Genomic DNA, 18,459 nt, shown 5'->3' with positions numbered 1-18,459 from the left:
GTCTCCTACATGTCTGTAATGGAGTGTTGTAAGAGCAGGCGTTCCCATGACTTCTCTATCTGACCACAGCATGCTACTGGATTAGGGGGGGGGGGAGGAGTACAGGTGTTGCTATAGTGAGCAGGGATGTAAACCAGGGACGTACTGTACAGGTGTTATAGCGACCAGGGCTGTTGCAGACGTTGTTATAGCAACCATGGATGTAAAAAAGAAAAAGGAAAAAAAGGGGATGTACAGGCGTTGCTACAGCGACCAGGGATGTACAGGCGTTGCTATAGCGACCAGGGATATACAGGCGTTGCTATAGCGACCAGGGATGTAGACAGGCGTCAGGGATGCTGACATGGGGATAGGACGGCGACAAAGAGGAGAGGAACTCAAAAAGGGGGCGGGGCCAAAGACGTGGTGAAACATGCGTTCCTCTGCATGCAGATGGGAAGCGTTTAGAGAGAGAGCAGGGGGGAGGCCAGAGGAGGTAGAAATCGGAGGACGGGCTCGCTTGTGGGAGGAGGAGGAGGGGGAGCAGGAGGAGGAGGAGAAGGAGGAGGAGGAAGAGGAGGAGGAGGAGAAGGAGGAGGAGGGGAGAAGGAGGAGGAGGAGGAGGAGAAGGAGGAGAAGGAGGAGGAGGAGGAGGGGAGAAGGAGGAGGAGGAGGAGGAGGAGAAGGAGGAGAAGGAGGAGGAGGAGAAGGAGGAGGAGGAGGAGGAGGAGGAGGAGGGGGAGCAGGAGGGGGAGGAGGAGGAGGAGGAAGGGGAGGAGGAGCAATGCTGCGTCCAACAACCGCCCCCCCCCCCCCCCCCCCCCCCCCCCCTGTGCATCGCAACAAGCCCGTCCTCCGATTTCTACCTGCGCTGGCCTCCCCCCCCCTGCGCGCGGAGCCACGGTGAACGATGGAGGACGTCCTCTAACATTCATACTTACATCCCTGTACAGCCAAATCTACAGCCCAAACCACCAAATCATACAGAAGGCAGAGTGAAAGAAAGCACAACACTGTCAGTAACAAGCACTTGGACAGGAAGGCTGTATTTTGTGTGTGTGTGTGTGTGTGTGTATATATACAGAGAGAGAGAGAGAGTGAGTTTGACAAAAGACATGCATAGAAAGGCCTTAACATACGAGAGGAGAGAGGCGGAGAGAGAAGGAGAGAGGCAGAGAGAGGAGGAGAGAGGCGGAGAGAGGAGGAGAGAGGAGGAGGGAGGAGGAGAGAGGAGGAGGGAGGAGGAGAGAGGAGGAGAGAGGAGGAGGGAGGAGGAGAGAAGGAGAGAGGAGGAGAGAGAAGAGAGAGGAGGAGAGAGGAGGAAGAGAGAGGAGGAGAGAGGAGGAGGATAGAGAAGGAGAGAGGCGTCTCACGCGTTGGGAGGAGGCGTCGCCACTTACGTCAATGTAGTTGGCGTTGATGTAATCAGAGGAGGGGTCGTCCTCCATTGGCTGAAGGATCACTCTAGAATGATCGTCTGCCAGGCGACACAAGGTTGGAAACAGGTTGGGAACAGGTTAGGAGGATGACCAGTGATATCATGTCAGGTTAGGAGGATGACCAGTGATATCATGTCAACGAAAGCAAGTTCAAGACGAAGGTCTGCTTATTTCACGATATTGGGAGATAGCTGGTTCATGTATGACAGATATATTTCATGGTTTCAATAAACCAATACAATAAGATCATTTCCAAAAACACATTGTTAGATGGCACATACAGTATACAGTATATGTGCGACATGTACAGTATGTACGTGTATTTATAGAATATGTATCTATCAGGGGAGGCTGGTGGAGGTAGAAATCGGAGGACGGGCTCATTGTAATGCATGGAATGGAATGAGGGACGCTATCAAGCACCGTACCATTCCTCATTCCATTCATGAGCTCGTCCTCCGATTTCTACCTCCACCAGCCTCCCCTGTTCTACGGCATCAGCAGCGCCCGCTTCATTGGAGGTTTGACAACACTCACATGCAATGATGTTGCCATAGCGATTCTTGGTTCTGTTCTGCTCCTTCTTGGCGACGTCCCAGGAGGCGGACTGGCCCTCAAAAAAACTCTGCAGGAGACAGAGAACGGGACGGAGCCAGGAGCGTCAGACACAACATAGCTCATATGTCTGTCAGTCAGTCAGTCAGTCAGTCAAGTCAGTCAGTCAGTCAGTCAGTCAGTCAGCCAGCCAGCCAGCCAATAAGTCAGCAAATCAAGTTGGTGGCTAGGTGGTGTGTAGAGGACAGTAGGAGGCTAGGTGGTGTGTAGAGGACAGTAGGAGGCTAGGTGGTGTGTAGAGGACAGTAGGAGGCTAGGTGGTGTGTAGAGGACAGTGGGAGGCTAGGTGGTGTGTAGAGGACAGTAGGAGGGTAGGTGGTGTGTAGAGGACAGTAGGAGGCTAGGTGGTGTGTAGAGGACAGTAGGAGGCTAGGTGGTGTGTAGAGGACAGTAGGAGGCTAGGTGGTGTGTAGAGGACAGTAGGAGGCTAGGTGGTGTGTAGAGGACAGTAGGAGGCTAGGTGGTGTGTAGAGGACAGTAGGAGGCTAGGTGGTGTGTAGAGGACAGTAGGAGGCTAGGTGGTGTGTAGAGGACAGTAGGAGGCTAGGTGGTGTGTAGAGGACAGTAGGAGGCTAGGTGGTGTGTAGAGGACAGTTGGTGGCTAGGTGGTGTGTAGAGGACATACAGTAGGAGGCTAGGTGGTGTGTAGAGGACAGTAGGAGGCTAGGTGGTGTGTAGAGGACAGTAGGAGGCTAGGTGGTGTGTAGAGGACAGTAGGAGGCTAGGTGGTGTGTAGAGGACAGTGGGAGGCTAGGTGGTGTGTAGAGGACAGTAGGAGGCTAGGTGGTGTGTAGAGGACAGTAGGAGGCTAGGTGGTGTGTAGAGGACAGTAGGAGGCTAGGTGGTGTGTAGAGGACAGTAGGAGGCTAGGTGGTGTGTAGAGGACAGTGGGAGGCTAGGTGGTGTGTAGAGGACAGTAGGAGGCTAGGTGGTGTGTAGAGGACAGTAGGAGGCTAGGTGGTGTGTAGAGGACAGTGGGAGGCTAGGTGGTGTGTAGAGGACAGTAGGAGGCTAGGTGGTGTGTAGAGGACAGTAGGAGGCTAGGTGGTGTGTAGAGGACAGTGGGAGGCTAGGTGGTGTGTAGAGGACAGTAGGAGGCTAGGTGGTGTGTAGAGGACAGTGGGAGGCTAGGTGGTGTGTAGAGGACAGTAGGAGGCTAGGTGGTGTGTAGAGGACAGTGGGAGGCTAGGTGGTGTGTAGAGGACAGTAGGAGGCTAGGTGGTGTGTAGAGGACAGTGGGAGGCTAGGTGGTGTGTAGAGGACAGTAGGAGGCTAGGTGTTGTGTAGAAGACAGTAGGAGGCTAGGTGGTGTGTAGAGGACATACAGTAGGAGGCTAGGTGGTGTGTAGAGGACATACAGTAGGAGGCTAGGTGGTGTGTAGAGGTATCAGCATGGTGCAAATAGTGCAGATAATTATCTACGGTGGTTGTGTTCCCTTCCTCCCCCGCCACTAGCCCCCGCACCCCTCCCCCCGATTACACCTCCTCCTCCCTCCCTTCCTCCCCTGCCACCCCCCCCCCACCCCTGCTAACACAGATCAACAGACAACCTGCAGAAATCCCCCACAGCCGAGCCTGAACAGGATCTGACATCACCGCTGTGACATTTAGTTTGTGAAGAAGTGTATGTGTGTGTGTGTGTGTGTGAGTGTGTGTGTGGAGTAGAACCCTCCTGAGATGGAAATATGAGCTGTCATGTTATCAGACCTTGAGGATGTGCACACTGTGTTGACTGCTTGATTAGTAAGACCCTGTTGAGGACTGAGAGAGAGAGAGAGAGAGATGGATAGGGGGGGAGAGAAAGAGAGAGAGATGGATAGGGGGGAGAGAAAGGGAGAGAGAGAGAGAGATGGACAGAGACAGAGAGAGAGAGATGGACAGAGAGAAAGAGAGAGAGAAAGAGAGAGAGAGAGAGAGAGACAGGGAGTGTGAGAACGAAAATGAGAATGTGCGCGCATGCGCACGCGAGAGAGAGAAAGAGACACAGCTGCCTGATGCTTAGGCTAGGTGTACGTCAGGGTTAGGTTGTCCTCTGACCTCGTACTCCTCCTTGAAGCCGTAGCTGTCGGAGGTCTTCATCAGGTTGATGTGCTGCAGGAGGTCGGCCACCCTGATGGCGGGGTGCAGCTGGCCCGTCTGGTACGGAGACTCGGTGCCCTCGCAGTGGTACCGCGGCACGTCCAGCAGCCGACTGGACTCCGCCGACACGGTGTGGTTCTCATCTGGAGAGGGGAGGGGGGGAGGGAGGAAGGGGGGGAGGGAGGGAGGGAGAGGGTTAACAGCCTGGCAAAGGATCGCCACCAGTCACTCAATACACAAAACAAGAGAATCCCTCAAAGAGCACACACATACTATACAACACACACATACGCATTACTAACACACACAAAGTATACAGCACAGGCATACGCATACTATACACATCTGGCTCTTACACACATATGCACACATCTTATTCTTAAATAAAGGGAGAGAGAGAGAGAGAGAGAGAGAGAGAGAGAGAGAGAGAGAGAGAGAGAGAGAGAGAGAGAGAGAGAGAGAGAGAGAGAGAGAGAGAGAGAGAGAGAGGTGGTAGGTAATCTGCTAGAAGGATGTACACAGACTTACCGGTAATGGGCACTTTACAATACAGGCAGCAAGAAGAGAAATAAACAGTTTTAAGGAAGGTCAACGTGACACACATGACGTCTGCACATAGATATGATGACGTGACATGACTTAACACTGTGACATGACTTAACAAGGAACATGACTTAACAAGGGACATGACTTAACAAGGGCATGACTTAACATGGGCATGACTTAACAAGGGCATGACTTAACACTGTGACATGACTTAACAAGGGCATGACTTAACACCACGACATGACTTAACAAGGGACATGACGTAACACTGTGACATGACTTAACAAGGGACATGACTTAACAAGGGCATGACTTAACACCATGACATGACTTAACAAGGGACATGACTTAACAAGGCACATGACTTAACTACATGACATGACTTAACAAGGGACATGACTTAACTACGTGACATGACTTAACTACATGACATGACTTAACAAGGCACATGACTTAACAAGGCACATGACATAACAAGGGACATGACGTAACAAGGGACATGACGTAACAAGGGACATGACTTAATTACATGACATGACTTAACTACGTGACATGCCTTAACAATGGACATGACTTAACAAGGGACATGGCTTAACTACGTGACATGACTTAACAAGGGACATGACTTAACAAGGCACATGACTTAACAAGGCACATGACATAACAAGGGACATGAAACAAGGGACATGACTTAACTACGTGACATGACTTAACAAGGGACATGACTTAACACTGTGACATGACTTAACAAGGGACATGACTTAACAAGGGACATGACCTAACACTGTGACATAACATGACATCAGGCCTTAACGCTGGACTAAACCAGGGTATGGCGGTGAAGTGATGAACAGGGATGTACAATGGATCGACGGTAACCATGACAACGGCTTCTTACGACACGCAAAAAAAAAAACACGGACACATCACACACGTCCAGGGACGGACGGACACCACACGGGACAACAACAACAACAACACACAACACGGAGGTGACACGACCACTACGCCACAGGGCTGTCTAGAGCAGGCAGGGGCAGATAACACTGCTACACACAGTGGCGGTGGAGGTGGGAGGAGGGAGGGGGGTGGGAGGAGGACGGTGGAGGTGGGAGGAGGGAGGGCGGTGGAGGTGGGAGGAGGGAGGAGGGAGGGCGGTGGAGGTGGGAGGAGGGAGGGGGGTAGGTGGGGGTCTGAACAGTCATAGTGGTACACTACTGCCCTCTAGTGGAGAGACCATATAACTTGGAAGTTGTTACTTAGCCTACTAAACTGAATCACACCAGCTGAGTCTATCCAACGTGGCGTCCGTATCTCTTCACCGGAGGACATGTGGTCCTCTGTGGCTCAGCTGGTAGAGCATGGCGCTAACAATGCTTAGGTTGTGGGTTCGATTCCCGCTGGGACCGTATATACTGAAAAATGTATGCACTCACTGCAATGTAAGTCGCTTTGGATAAAAGCATCAGCTAAATGGCATATATTATATTCTTCTTCTTCTTCTTCTTCTTCTATTGTTATTATTATTATTATTATTATTATTATTATCATCATAATGTAACGACTCCATCTCCTCTGTGTTGGGGGTTGTTACATGACAGGCTGAATCAGGGTCAAGCCGCAGCCCTTCCCCTAACCTGGCGAGGACCACATGCAGAAGCCTCACAGCAGAGACGCGCTGGCCCGGCCCAGGGGCTTTTAACCCCGCTGATAACCTCACACAGCCAGCCAGCTGTGAGGACCCTCCACCCTGCCAGACCCCTGGCTGGGGTCCTCTCCCAGGCCTGGCTGGCTGAAGCCCTGGCCCCTGAGTCACCACTGGACACCATGCCTAGTCTCTCCTCTGGAAACCAATAGTGCTGTGGGAGATATCTGACTATTCAGACGATGGTGTTCTAGGGCTGCGGCAAACACATGACTACATTACATTTATATTATTTTTTTGGGCATTTAGCAAATGCCTTTTAACCAAAGCGACTTACAACAAATACATTTTTGTGAATCATCTCTCCACCAGTCAGAGCAGGAAACATCTATGCTCAGGCCTGGGGCCATTGGCAGTCATCGTGCTAGAAGAAGGACGTTTGTTTTGTTTTGCTATTATATTATTATATATATATTATAATATTACACTATTATATATATATATATATATACTAATGTTTTACTATTCAGACTATAGTATTCCTAGGGCTATTGTGAACATATGACTTGTGTCCTATGACAGACTTTGGACTATGGTATTAATATGGTATTTAAAGGGTATTGATAGGGTATTGTATTGTATATTGTAACAGTCTCCTTTCTGGTCTTCCGAAGAAAGCTATTGGCCAGCTGCAATTAGTCCAAAATGCAGCAGCAAGAGTTTTAACCAAAACAAGCAGACAAGCTCATATAACTCCTATTTTAGAAACTCTACACTAGCTTCCTGTTAAGTTCAGAATAGATTTCAAGATCCTTCTGCTTGTTTATAAAACTCTCACTGGCATAGCACCAGAATATCTGATAGCATATCAGCCCAATAGAGCTCTCAGGTCTTCTGACGCTGGTTTTCTCTGTGTACCACATGTACAAAAGAAGAGATTTGCACCCAGATTGTGGAATGCACTGCCAATATGTTCAAGTCAAGACTAAAAACCCATCTTTTTAATATTGCCTTTAAATGACTAAATAATTAAATTATGATTATATAATCATTAAAGCACTTTGAGCTGCAACTTTTGCAGGAAAAGCGCTATACAAATAAAAGTTATTATTATTATTATTGATAGGGTATTGATATAGTATTTAAAGGATATTGATATGGTATTTAAAGGATATTGATATGGTATTGATATGTTATTTAAAGGATATTGATATGGTATTGATAAGGTATTGATATGGTATTGATATAGTATTTAAAGGATATTGACAGGGTATTGATATGGTATTTTATGGTATTTAAAGGTATTGATATGGTATTTAAAGGATATTGATATGGTATTGATAGGGTATTGATATGGTATTGATAGGGTATTGATAGGGTATTGATAGGGTATTGATAGGGTATTGATAGGGTATTGATATGGTATTGATAAGGTATTGATATGGTACAATATAGGGACACATGCAGGGCGGGGGGGTGTGGTCAGACACAAGCACCAGGCCTCACCTAGCACGGCTGTCGGCACCAGCGGATCGTTGGGCACTGTGGGGAGAAATACCTGATGAGGAACATCTACACACTGCTGCATCACACTGGCATACCTGGGAGTGATGGCATACCTGGGAGTGATGGCATACCTGGGAGTGATGGAGACAACCCCCAAAAGCCCCGTCCCGTTTGGAAAGGGAGAAGAATCGACTCCAAATTCCACTGCTAGTCTAGTTCATGTCTGAGACGACACCAACAGCAACTAACGTCTCTTCGACAACAGCATGTTTGGATACTGGATTCTGATTGGCTAGCAACAGTGGTAAATATCTCAACAACCCACTGTTCAGACCACATTTCCAGTATCAATGCGCCTCCCAATCAATCTGATTAAGAACACCTGTGCTGACCTACAATGCAATCGTTGATCTTGTTTATGGGACTGTATTCTGTGGCGGAAGGATATATGTATTCTGAAACGATTAATGATTGTAAATACATAAATTTTATGTTACTACTGTGTATTTATGTTTTATATTATGTGGTGGCTGTTGTAGAAAAACAATTTACCATTCGGGGCGGGGGTTGTGGACTCATTTACCACTGGTACAGGGTTGTGGACTCATTTACCACTGGTACAGGGTTGTGGACTCATTTACCACTGGTACAGGGTTGTGTACTCATTTACCACTGGTAGGCTACAGGGTTTTACAACGGCAAAACATCTCCCTGTCAAGTCTTTTTGGAGTCAAGAAAGAGTCAAGTCCGTCGACCACTAATACCTGGGTTTGGACTTAGTCTGGTTCTAGTCTGGTTCTAATATGGTCCTAGTCTTGTCTAGTTCTGGTCTAGTCTTGTCTAGTTCTAATCTGGTCTAGTCTGGTCTAGTCTTGCCTAGTCTGGTTCTAATATGGTCTAGTTCTGGTCTAGTCTTGTCTACTGTAGTTCTAATCTGGTCTAGTCTTGCCTAGTCTGGTTCTAACATGGTCCTGGCCTGGGCTCCATACTCACATCTGTTAGTGAAGTTGTGAGTGTCCATGAAGGTGACGGACATGGGGTCGTCCGCGTGTAGGGTGCTCTGGTCGGCGTAGCTGCGGTCCATGGCGTTCACCATGTGGGTCATCTCCTGCCGAGTCGTGCCGATGGCGTCCTTACGTTTCTTGGCCAGTTTCCTGGAGGGTTTGGGCAAGCGGGGGTTAACAATGTGACATCATTGTTCAGGACATAATCAGTGTCACACACCATGAGGAGAGGAGGAGGAGGAGGGAGAGATAGGTGACAGGGGAAGGCTTGTCTCCATGACAACAGACCCTAGGGTTGGGCTAACATCCAATAATATGTGCAGACCATTATAGATGCCGTTTTAGGGTGAAGTATTATACACTACTGAAGGACGCATACAGTGGTAAAGGGAAGATCAAGGTGTGAAACCAATGCAGGAGTTCCCTGTGCTCTGAGGGAGAGAGTTATAAGTCGCATGCTAACATAGCTAGCTTGTCAACTCAGTTTGTGGCCTTTCTGCATGCTAACGCAGCTAACTAGTCAACTCAGTTTAGACCTTTCTACATGCTAACTTAGCTAACTAGTCACCTCAGTTTAGACCTTTCTAAATGCTAACTTAGCTAACTAGTCACTTCAGTTTAGGACTTTCTGCATGCTAACTTAGCTAACCAGTCACCTCAGTGTGATGCCTTTCTACATGCTAACTTAGCTAACCAGTCACCTCAGTCTGATGCCTTTCTACATGTTAACTTAGCTAACTAGTCACTTCAGTTTGGGGCCTTTCTACATCCTAACTTAGATAGCCACAGCTCTGACAACACATCTGACCTGGAGAGGGGTAGAGAGGGTTACTAAGGTTACTATGCCAGATCTCTGTGCAGTGAGAAAAGGGCTCTGCACACAGCGTGCGATTCTGTTGCGCGTCAACATTCCATTTTGAAGTTTGAATGGAAGTCTATGAGAACATCGCATCGGGGCCGTGTGTGTTGAAATGCGATGTTCTCATAGACTTCCATTCAAACTTCAAAATGGAATGTTGACGCGCAACAGAATCGCACGCTGTGTGCAGAGCCCTTAAGAGTTACGGTTAAGGAGTCTGAAGACCGGCTGATTGGCTGGCTGGCTGTCTAAATGTAATTAATTTTAATTAAGGAGAAGTCTAAATGACTAACTGACTGATTGGCTGGCTGTCTAAATAACTAACTGACTGATTGGCTGGCTGTCTAAATGACTGACTGACTGGCTGTCTGTCTAAATGACTGACTGACTGGCTGGCTGTCTAAATGACTGACTGACTGGCTGGCTGTCTAAATGACTAACTGACTGATTGGCTGGCTGTCTAAATAACTAACTGACTGATTGGCTGGCTGTCTAAATGACTAACTGACTGATTGGCTGGCTGTCTAAATGACTAACTGACTGATTGGCTGGCTGTCTAAATTACTAACTGACTGATTGGCTGGCTGTCTAAATGACTGACTGACTGGCTGGCTGTCTAAATGACTAACTGACTGATTGGCTGGCTGTCTAAATGACTAACTGACTGATTGGCTGGCTGTCTAAATGACTGACTGACTGGCTGGCTGTCTAAATGACTAACTGACTGATTGGCTGGCTGTCTAAATTACTAACTGACTAGCTGGCTGGCTGGCTGTCTGGCTGTCTAAATGATTAACTGACTAGCTGGCTGGCTGGCTGGCTGACTGACTGACTGACAGGCTAGCTGGCTGGCTGACTGACTGGCTGACTGACTGACTGACTGACAGGCTAGCTGGCTGGCTGACTGACTGGCTGGCTGGCTGACTGGCTGGCTGGCCAAAGTGGGGTTGGATTCCCTTACTAGAGCAGGAGAGAAGGCCTTCACCACCCAAACACCACACCCTCCTCCACCAAACACTCAGAACAACCAATAGGAGGCGTCTTCTGAGAGATCAACCAACAGGAGAGGTCTTATAAGAGGGCCGCTCCCACAGAGAGAGAGAGAGAGAGAGAGAGAGAGAGAGAGAGAGAGAGAGAGAGAGAGAGAGAGAGAGAGAGAGAGAGAGAGAGAGAGAGAGAGAGAGAGAGTGCTGTAGACGGACGCGGTTTACCATTTTAATCCAGAGCCTTTCTATGGACAAGATCCAGTCAATGGGAGGATGGATGGGGTAGTGAGTTAGAGACAGACACTCACATGCACACATACTCACACACATGCACACAGAGAGAATACAGGCCCACAAGTGCAGCATTCTTTTTTCAAATAACACCGCTTTGGTCCTCATGACTGGTGAGGCTTTGCAGTTTGCAGCATGTTGGCGCAATGGGGATGAGGCTGGATTGGTCAGAGCGAAACGTGCGAAGCGTTTTCACTTGAAAAAAGGATACTGCATCTTTAAAAGACTACATAGCTAACCCAAGGACAAGTGTTGTTTGTTTGTTGTTGTTTTGTTGTTGTTGTTATTGTTGTTGTTTGTATTTACTTACAGGTAATATGAGTATGAATAGTAGCTCCTCCTGGCCAGCCAATCAGAGACAGTGGGATAAAGACATGGTTGTGAATGCAACGTGTGAATCAGCAGAGTAAAGTGCAACAGCAAATTCTGTCTGAATAACTACTTCCTACTTCCTGTGGTTAGAATGACCACTTCCTGTCTGAGAGCTTCATCTGACATGCATTACTTCAATCTGGGCGTCATGCAGTTTACATTCCTGTGTAGCTGTGAAGATTGTGTGCAGAGAAATGTAATTCATTACAAACATGCAAGTACTGTGGGCTCATCTTCTGGATTTGCAATTGTGCCGATTCATATGTCATGCATTGAGAAATGGTCTCGTTCGATTGGACGAGCCATCTTAAGACTGTCAGTGTCATACTGTAGGTTCACATTGTGACCTATCATCATTATATATGTACGGTTATTTACATAATATAGAAAGAAAATGACCTAATAAGCATAATGGATAAACACAGCTGAGGAGAACAAGCTGCTAGCTAACCTGCAAAACAAGCAATGTCATGGACCACCATTTTAAAGATGCAGTATCTAGGTTCAGTTCAACAGGGGAACCCACAGAGGAAATGACTCCATCAGATCAGTCAGTAGAGCTCTTGATCAGGGAGTGTTGTGCTCCCCCCAAGAACCTGGTGTTTGTAACATTGTTGTCAATCATATCACTTCACATCTTTCCCTCATACATGGTGCGACCATTAAAATTAAAATATGAAAACAGGAAAATTAACATACAGATGTGGTAGAGGCGTGTACGTCATGGTATCAGTCTAGCCTGACAGAGAGGACTCCTAAACTCTCACTGAGAAGACAATCGTCAACGTGGCCGGAAGACAACAACCCAACAGCAGAACTGGTAACCCTGTCCCGTCACAGCCAGGGCTGAACGGTGGTAAAAGTTAATCGATGTGTTCACCATCAGTGGTCAATCCAAATGATCCGAGGTGAGGAAGGAACGATGCTTTGTCGGGATGAGAACGGGTTGAGAACGGATGACTGCCGTTCTGCTCTGTCGGTCAGATGGTTTATTCCTAATTATTGATCCACCTCTGGTTGATATGATATCTATTCACTATCTAAATAGTTCAGAGATATCATGGTAGAGAAGCTAGATTATCTAGAGATAACCTACCTTCTCTACCATGGTATGTCTTAACTATCTAGAGATAACCTACCTTATATACCATGATATCTCTAACTATCTAGAGATAACCTACCTTCTCTACCATGGTATCTCTAACTATCTAGAGATAACCTACCTTATATACCATGATATCTCTAACTATCTAGAGATAACCTACCTTATATACCATGGTATCTCTAACTATCTAGAGATAACCTACCTTATATACCATGGTATCTCTAACTATCTAGAGATAACCTACCTTATATACATGTACCATGATATCTCTAACTATCTAGAGATAACATACCTTATATACCATGGTATCTCTAACTATCTAGAGATAACCTACCTTATATACCATGATATCTCTAACTATCTAGAGATAACCTACCTTATATACATGTACCATGATATCTCTAACTATCTAGAGATAACATACCTTATATACCATGGTATCTCTAACTATCTAGAGATAACCTACCTTATATACCATGATATCTCTAACTATCTAGAGATAACCTACCTTATATACATGTACCATGATATCTCTAACTATCTAGAGATAACATACCTTATATACCATGGTATCTCTAACTATCTAGAGATAACCTACCTTATATACCATGATATCTCTAACTATCTAGAGATAACCTACCTTATATACATGTACCATGATATCTCTAACTATCTAGAGATAACATACCTTATATACCATGGTATCTCTAACTATCTAGAGATAACCTACCTTATATACCATGATATCTCTAACTATCTAGAGATAACCTACCTTCTCTACCATGATATATCTTAACCATCTAGAGATAACCTACCTTATATACCATGGTATCTCTTAACTATCTAGATAACCTACCTTCTCTACCATGATATCTCTTAACTATCTAGAGGTAATCTACCTTATCTACACCATGATATTTCTAACTCTAATCTAGAGATGAGCTGACTACTGGTGTGAATGGGAGGTGTGTCTGTCTTGCTGCATATTTCACTGGATGTCAATGTTCCCTTGTGATGAAATGGTCTGAAGGAGTAGTGTTCATCTCTCCAACAACAGGAGGAAGGAAGCGAATGATTGTCATCCAGACCACGTTCCAGGAGTAGGAGACAGAGAGGGGTAGGAGAGAAAGAAAAGGAGATGAGAGAGAAAGAGAGAGAGAAATGGATAGGGCAAGAGGGAGAGGGAGAGAAGAAATACTTTCATACCTGACCTTCTACATCTTATCTCACAAAGTAAGCTTGGAACAGCTCCACTAAACCCGAAACACCCAGAGAAGAAAATGGAGAAAAGGAAGGGAGGGGGAGGGAGCGAGGGAGGGAGGGAGGGGAGGGAAGTGAGGGAGAGAAAGAGAGACAGAGAGAGAGAGAGACAGAGAGAGAGAGAGAGAGAGAGAGAGAGAGAGAGAGAGAGAGAGAGAGACAGGGAGTAAAGAATAAAGCTGACCTGAAGAGAGAAAGGGCATGACAGAATAGAATGTCTGAAGTTGAGAGGTGTTGGAGGGGGTGGGGGTGTGGGTGGAGAGGTGATGATGATGATGATGATGATGATGGGGGGGGGGGGCTTTAGATAAGCATGGGTCATTAGAGACGATCCAGTCATTGTTCCTAATTGTCTGAGCACCAGGAGAGTCACAGAGGCACTGCTCTGCTGATTAACATTCACACAGTGTCAGCTGATCAGTACGCACAGTCACAGCCGCCGCCGTGGTTCTCTCTGCTGTCTGTCACCACCTCTCACAGAGACAGAGACGTCTCTATGACAACCACAACCATAAGACACATCCCGACCACAACCACAACCGTAAGAATCACATCTCGACCACGACCACAACCACAACCGTAACAGACACCTCTCGACCACAACCATAAGACACATCTCGACCACAACCGTAAGACACATCTCGACCACAACCACAACCGTAACAGACACATCTCGACCACAACCATAAGAGACATCTCGACCACAACCACAACCGTAACAGACACATCTCGACCACAACCACAACCGTAACAGACACATCTCGACCACAACCATAAGACACATCTCGACCACAACCATAAGACACATCTCGACCACAACCATAAGAGACATCTCAACCACAACCACAACCATAAGAGATACATCTCTACCACAACCACAACTGTAAGAGACACCGACATCTCGACCACAAACCCAAAAAAAACTATAAAGACAAGAGATGTTTATCCCAACCAGAACGTTCCAGATCCACACCGCTACAGTCGCTCTCTCTCTCCACAGGCCTGCCACGGCGTGGACGTCTCTAACCATCTCTGACACTCTCATATCAGTTTCATATCAACAGGAACGCTGTGGTGAATGACCATGGTGATGTATGAGATGTTTGACTATGTGTGTGTGATAACCCAAATAATGGTCCACCAACCAACCAGCATCCCGCTGACGTGGAGTTCTGTTAAACGACCACAAGATGGCGCTGTTTCCCTTTTAAAGACAGAGACACGCACAGAGAGAGAGAGAGAGAGAGAGAGAGACAAAAAGAGAGAGAGCGAAAGAGACAAAAAGAGAGAGAGCGAAAGAGACAAAAAGAGAGAGCAAAAGAGAGAGAGAGAGAGAGAGAAAGAGAGAGAAAGAGACAAAAAGAGAGAGGGTGGCGGAGAGAGAGAGAGAGAGAGAGAGAGAAAAAAGAAAGTGAGAGAGATCAAGAGAACGAGAGTGAGAGCTGAGTGTGTGTCCCGGAGCCTCCCTACATACGGGAGCACTCAGGAAAGCCAGGCTTCCAAAATACAACCCCCCCCTCCTCCCCCCCCTCCACCCCTCCACAACACCATCTCAAAGGGGACCATTGAGTCATTGATTTCTTCCTTTAAAACAATCTCCCTCTGTTACTCAGAGGGGCCAAGCCACGGAGCTCCTCCCAGGTGCTCAGCTGCCACGAGAAGCCGTCAGGGTTCATTACAAACTCTGATCTGACTGGACTGGAGCTGATCAATAGCAGCAGCTTCCCTGTGTAACACACAGCCATGTCCGCTCACTGGCTAGCTCACTGGCTAGCTCACTGGCTAGCTCACTGGCTAGCTCGCCCTCCGGCCCTGGCCTTGCTGCCTCCTCACCAACCTTTGCTCCTCTCTCTCTCTCTCTCTTTCTTTCTGTGTCTCTGTGTCTCTGTGTGTGTGTGTGTGTGTGTGTGTGTGTGTGTGTGTACATGACATGGGATGGAATAAAGGGTGCTCAGGGTGAGTGTGTGTGTGTGTGTGTGTGTGTGTGTCGCTTCAAAAGCTGAGCTACAAAAAAGCAGCGGGGGGCGGAGCTAGGATGAAGGTGGGACTAGGTGTCTGTCACTCACCTCTTCTTGACCAATAGGATGGCGACCAGCACCAGGAGGATGAAAACCAGGACGCCAGCGCTGATGCCGGCGATCTTCACCACGCGGTCCGTCTGCTTGGCCGGGTCCGGGACCACCTCGGGCTCCTCTGTTGCTCCTGGGGGGGGCGGGAGGGGGCAGGGGGGTATGGAGGGAGGGGAGTTGGGAGTGGGGTGCAAAGGGAGGAGGGAAGAGGGGGGTGCGGAGAGAGGGGAGGGGGGGCGTCATTAACACATCAAACGTTAACACACACACACACCAACGTTGTTAGATAACCTCACCCATGGTTGGACCACAAATGCATCAGAATGGCCAACTGACCAATACGGTTTCAAGTACACTAACAGCTAGCTCCTATCAACCTATCATCTTTTGTGCACCAGTCACACACACTGATGTCATCATTTTATTGGCTGTCTTTGATGCCATTCGGAGAAGACTCTAGACGTGGGAGTCAGGAGCAACGATACACTACACCAGTGGTGTAGTCTACGTGATACGCAGGACTACGCCGTAAACCCACTAGGAAAGGCCAAGGATTTCCATATACCCACTTAAAAATGTGTGAGGATACGTAACAGCGTTTTGTGACACAACTTTCACTTTCATTCATAAAATTCACCCTGTCTGTGTTACGAAGCACTTTTTCAAGAATTTTGGACCGACTATAGCGTCATATACCATCAACGGGGGGAGATGCGACATTAAATATGTCAAAATGCAGCACTATCATGCACAGATCAGCCTTATAAGATATATAACGTTAGACAGGGAGCGCAGATTTATTTTCATGGCGAAATGAACGATATGAGGCTGGGAGGGAAAAATCACAGTCTACCCACTAGACTACACCACTGAACTACATTATCCCAGATGTGACACTCACAGTGGAGGAACTGGAAAAAAAAAGACTGATGGATAGATGATTAATTTATTTAAATAAAATGTCTTTTTAAATTACTTAAATAAAATGTATTTATTGTAAGTCGCTTTGGATAAAGGCATATGCTAAATGCCCAAAAATGTTCATAACTACTCACCGCTATGAACATGAAAACAGATCAACTGTTTGATGCCATGAACAGATCAACATAAAACATTTTAATAATAATATGGATAGAAATGATTTCCATTCGTCTTTAAACTCAGCATAAGGCAACAGACGATATGCATCAGAGAATCGTAATACAATAATCCTCATCTAATGTGAAACTATCAACAAGTAGAACATAATCCCTCAGAATCCCTCTCTCTGCCCTCTCAGCACTCAGCCATGTGACTCTAAACCCTGACCCCTGAGACTTTACCTCCACGTGACCCCCTCCAGGGTGACAGTACAGTTCATCACCCTGCCCTGTTGATAAGGACCACGCTAAACCCTTGCGATGACCTAAATTAAGACTTTTACCTAATCCTAACCTCTATCCTAACCTTAACCCTAATGTTTACCTAATCCTAACCTTTATTCTAACCTAAACCCTAATTTTTACTTAAACCTAACCTTAATCCTAACCGTTACCATAACCTTAATCACAACCTTTACCTACCCTTAAGCCCAATTTATACTTCTGCGTAAAATCTACACCGGAGCCTACGCTGTAGCTTGTCGCGCACCTCTCCAAAAATGTAACTACGCGGCACACCTACGCAGACCGTAAGAACTGTGATTGGTCCGCTTGGTAGCACATGATTCCGACATGATTCCGACATGATTCCGACTCTCTCGTAGGCCAAAATGCGGAAGCCATGACAGAAATGTAATTTACTTTGTCTGCAATTACTTATTAATAAGATTTGAAAAATGATGATAACCATCTTATTATCTTAGTTTAATGTCATTTCAATGCATTATAGACATTTTCTTTACAACAAGCATAACAAAAAAAATCGCTATTATGCCGCTATGAGTACACCGACCAATGCGACGCAGACCGACCAACGCAGAGGTATAAATTGGGAGAGCCCTTGCGTAGGCTACGGTGTAGCCGCGGAAGTATAAATTGGGCTTTAATCATAACCTTACCTAACCATCTGCCCAATCTCCATCTCTCCATCTCCCAGTCTCTCCACTCAGCATTTAGACCAGCCCTCCCTCCTCAGGACCAACCCGTGGCCTACTTCTCTCTACTTCTCTCTACTTCTCTCACTACAACTACACACTGGCATCTGTGTCACTGCAGGGCATACTCTACTGCCCCGTCCCCCTCCTCCTCCCAGACCACTTTACTGTCCTCCGCTCCCCCAAGACCACATTGTCTCACTCCCCCCCTCCCCGCCAGACCCCTCTATTGTCCCCTGTCCAGAATCCTCTCTTCCCCCCTGCTCCTCTATTGTCTCTTGTCCCAGCCCCCCCCTCCACCCAGACCACTCTCCCCCTCCCCCCCAGGGCAGGGGGCCACCATAACATCTTCAAGTGACCTCCTAAGACGGCCGCCACTCTCCATCCTTTTCATCCCTCCATCTAAGCTCCCCAGGCTCCCTAGTGTCCTCGTGGTAGAGTAGCACTCAACTCCTCACATCAAGCCTTTCATTCAGAGGAGAGAGGTCTCTTGCAGCTCCTACCACCATGACTCAGGCACAAGCTACTCCAGCCTTCCATTGTCTCTGTGGTATATACGGTTTTACTTGGGAGACCCTGTGAGAGAGTCAGACAGATGAGACGGATCTAACCCATCTATGAGTGCGTCAC

At 47.1% G+C, this 18,459-nt stretch overlaps 1 protein-coding gene across 1 annotated transcript in view; it reads right to left on the bottom strand.

Annotated features, from left to right (window-relative positions):
* Nucleotides 1-18,459, bottom strand: part of ptprk (protein tyrosine phosphatase receptor type K) — a gene marked incomplete at its 5' end in the record, with an annotated part of 225,802 nt that overhangs the window by 12,740 nt on the left and 194,603 nt on the right. Inside the window, 8 exons of the mRNA XM_080533604.1 lie at nt 921-938; nt 1,380-1,456; nt 1,956-2,043; nt 4,071-4,255; nt 7,810-7,845; nt 8,803-8,963; nt 11,260-11,289; nt 15,753-15,888. Coding sequence (XP_080389730.1) covers nt 921-938; nt 1,380-1,456; nt 1,956-2,043; nt 4,071-4,255; nt 7,810-7,845; nt 8,803-8,963; nt 11,260-11,289; nt 15,753-15,888 — 731 coding nt within the window. The remainder of the gene's footprint in view (nt 1-920; nt 939-1,379; nt 1,457-1,955; nt 2,044-4,070; nt 4,256-7,809; nt 7,846-8,802; nt 8,964-11,259; nt 11,290-15,752; nt 15,889-18,459) is intronic.

The sequence above is a fragment of the Nansenia antarctica genome (genome assembly GCF_963989245.1).
Source record: "Nansenia antarctica genome assembly, chromosome: 6".
Classification (NCBI taxonomy): domain Eukaryota; kingdom Metazoa; phylum Chordata; class Actinopteri; order Argentiniformes; family Microstomatidae; genus Nansenia; species Nansenia antarctica.
Note: the sequence above shows the minus strand (reverse complement) of the source record. Positions and strands in the feature narration are given on the sequence as shown.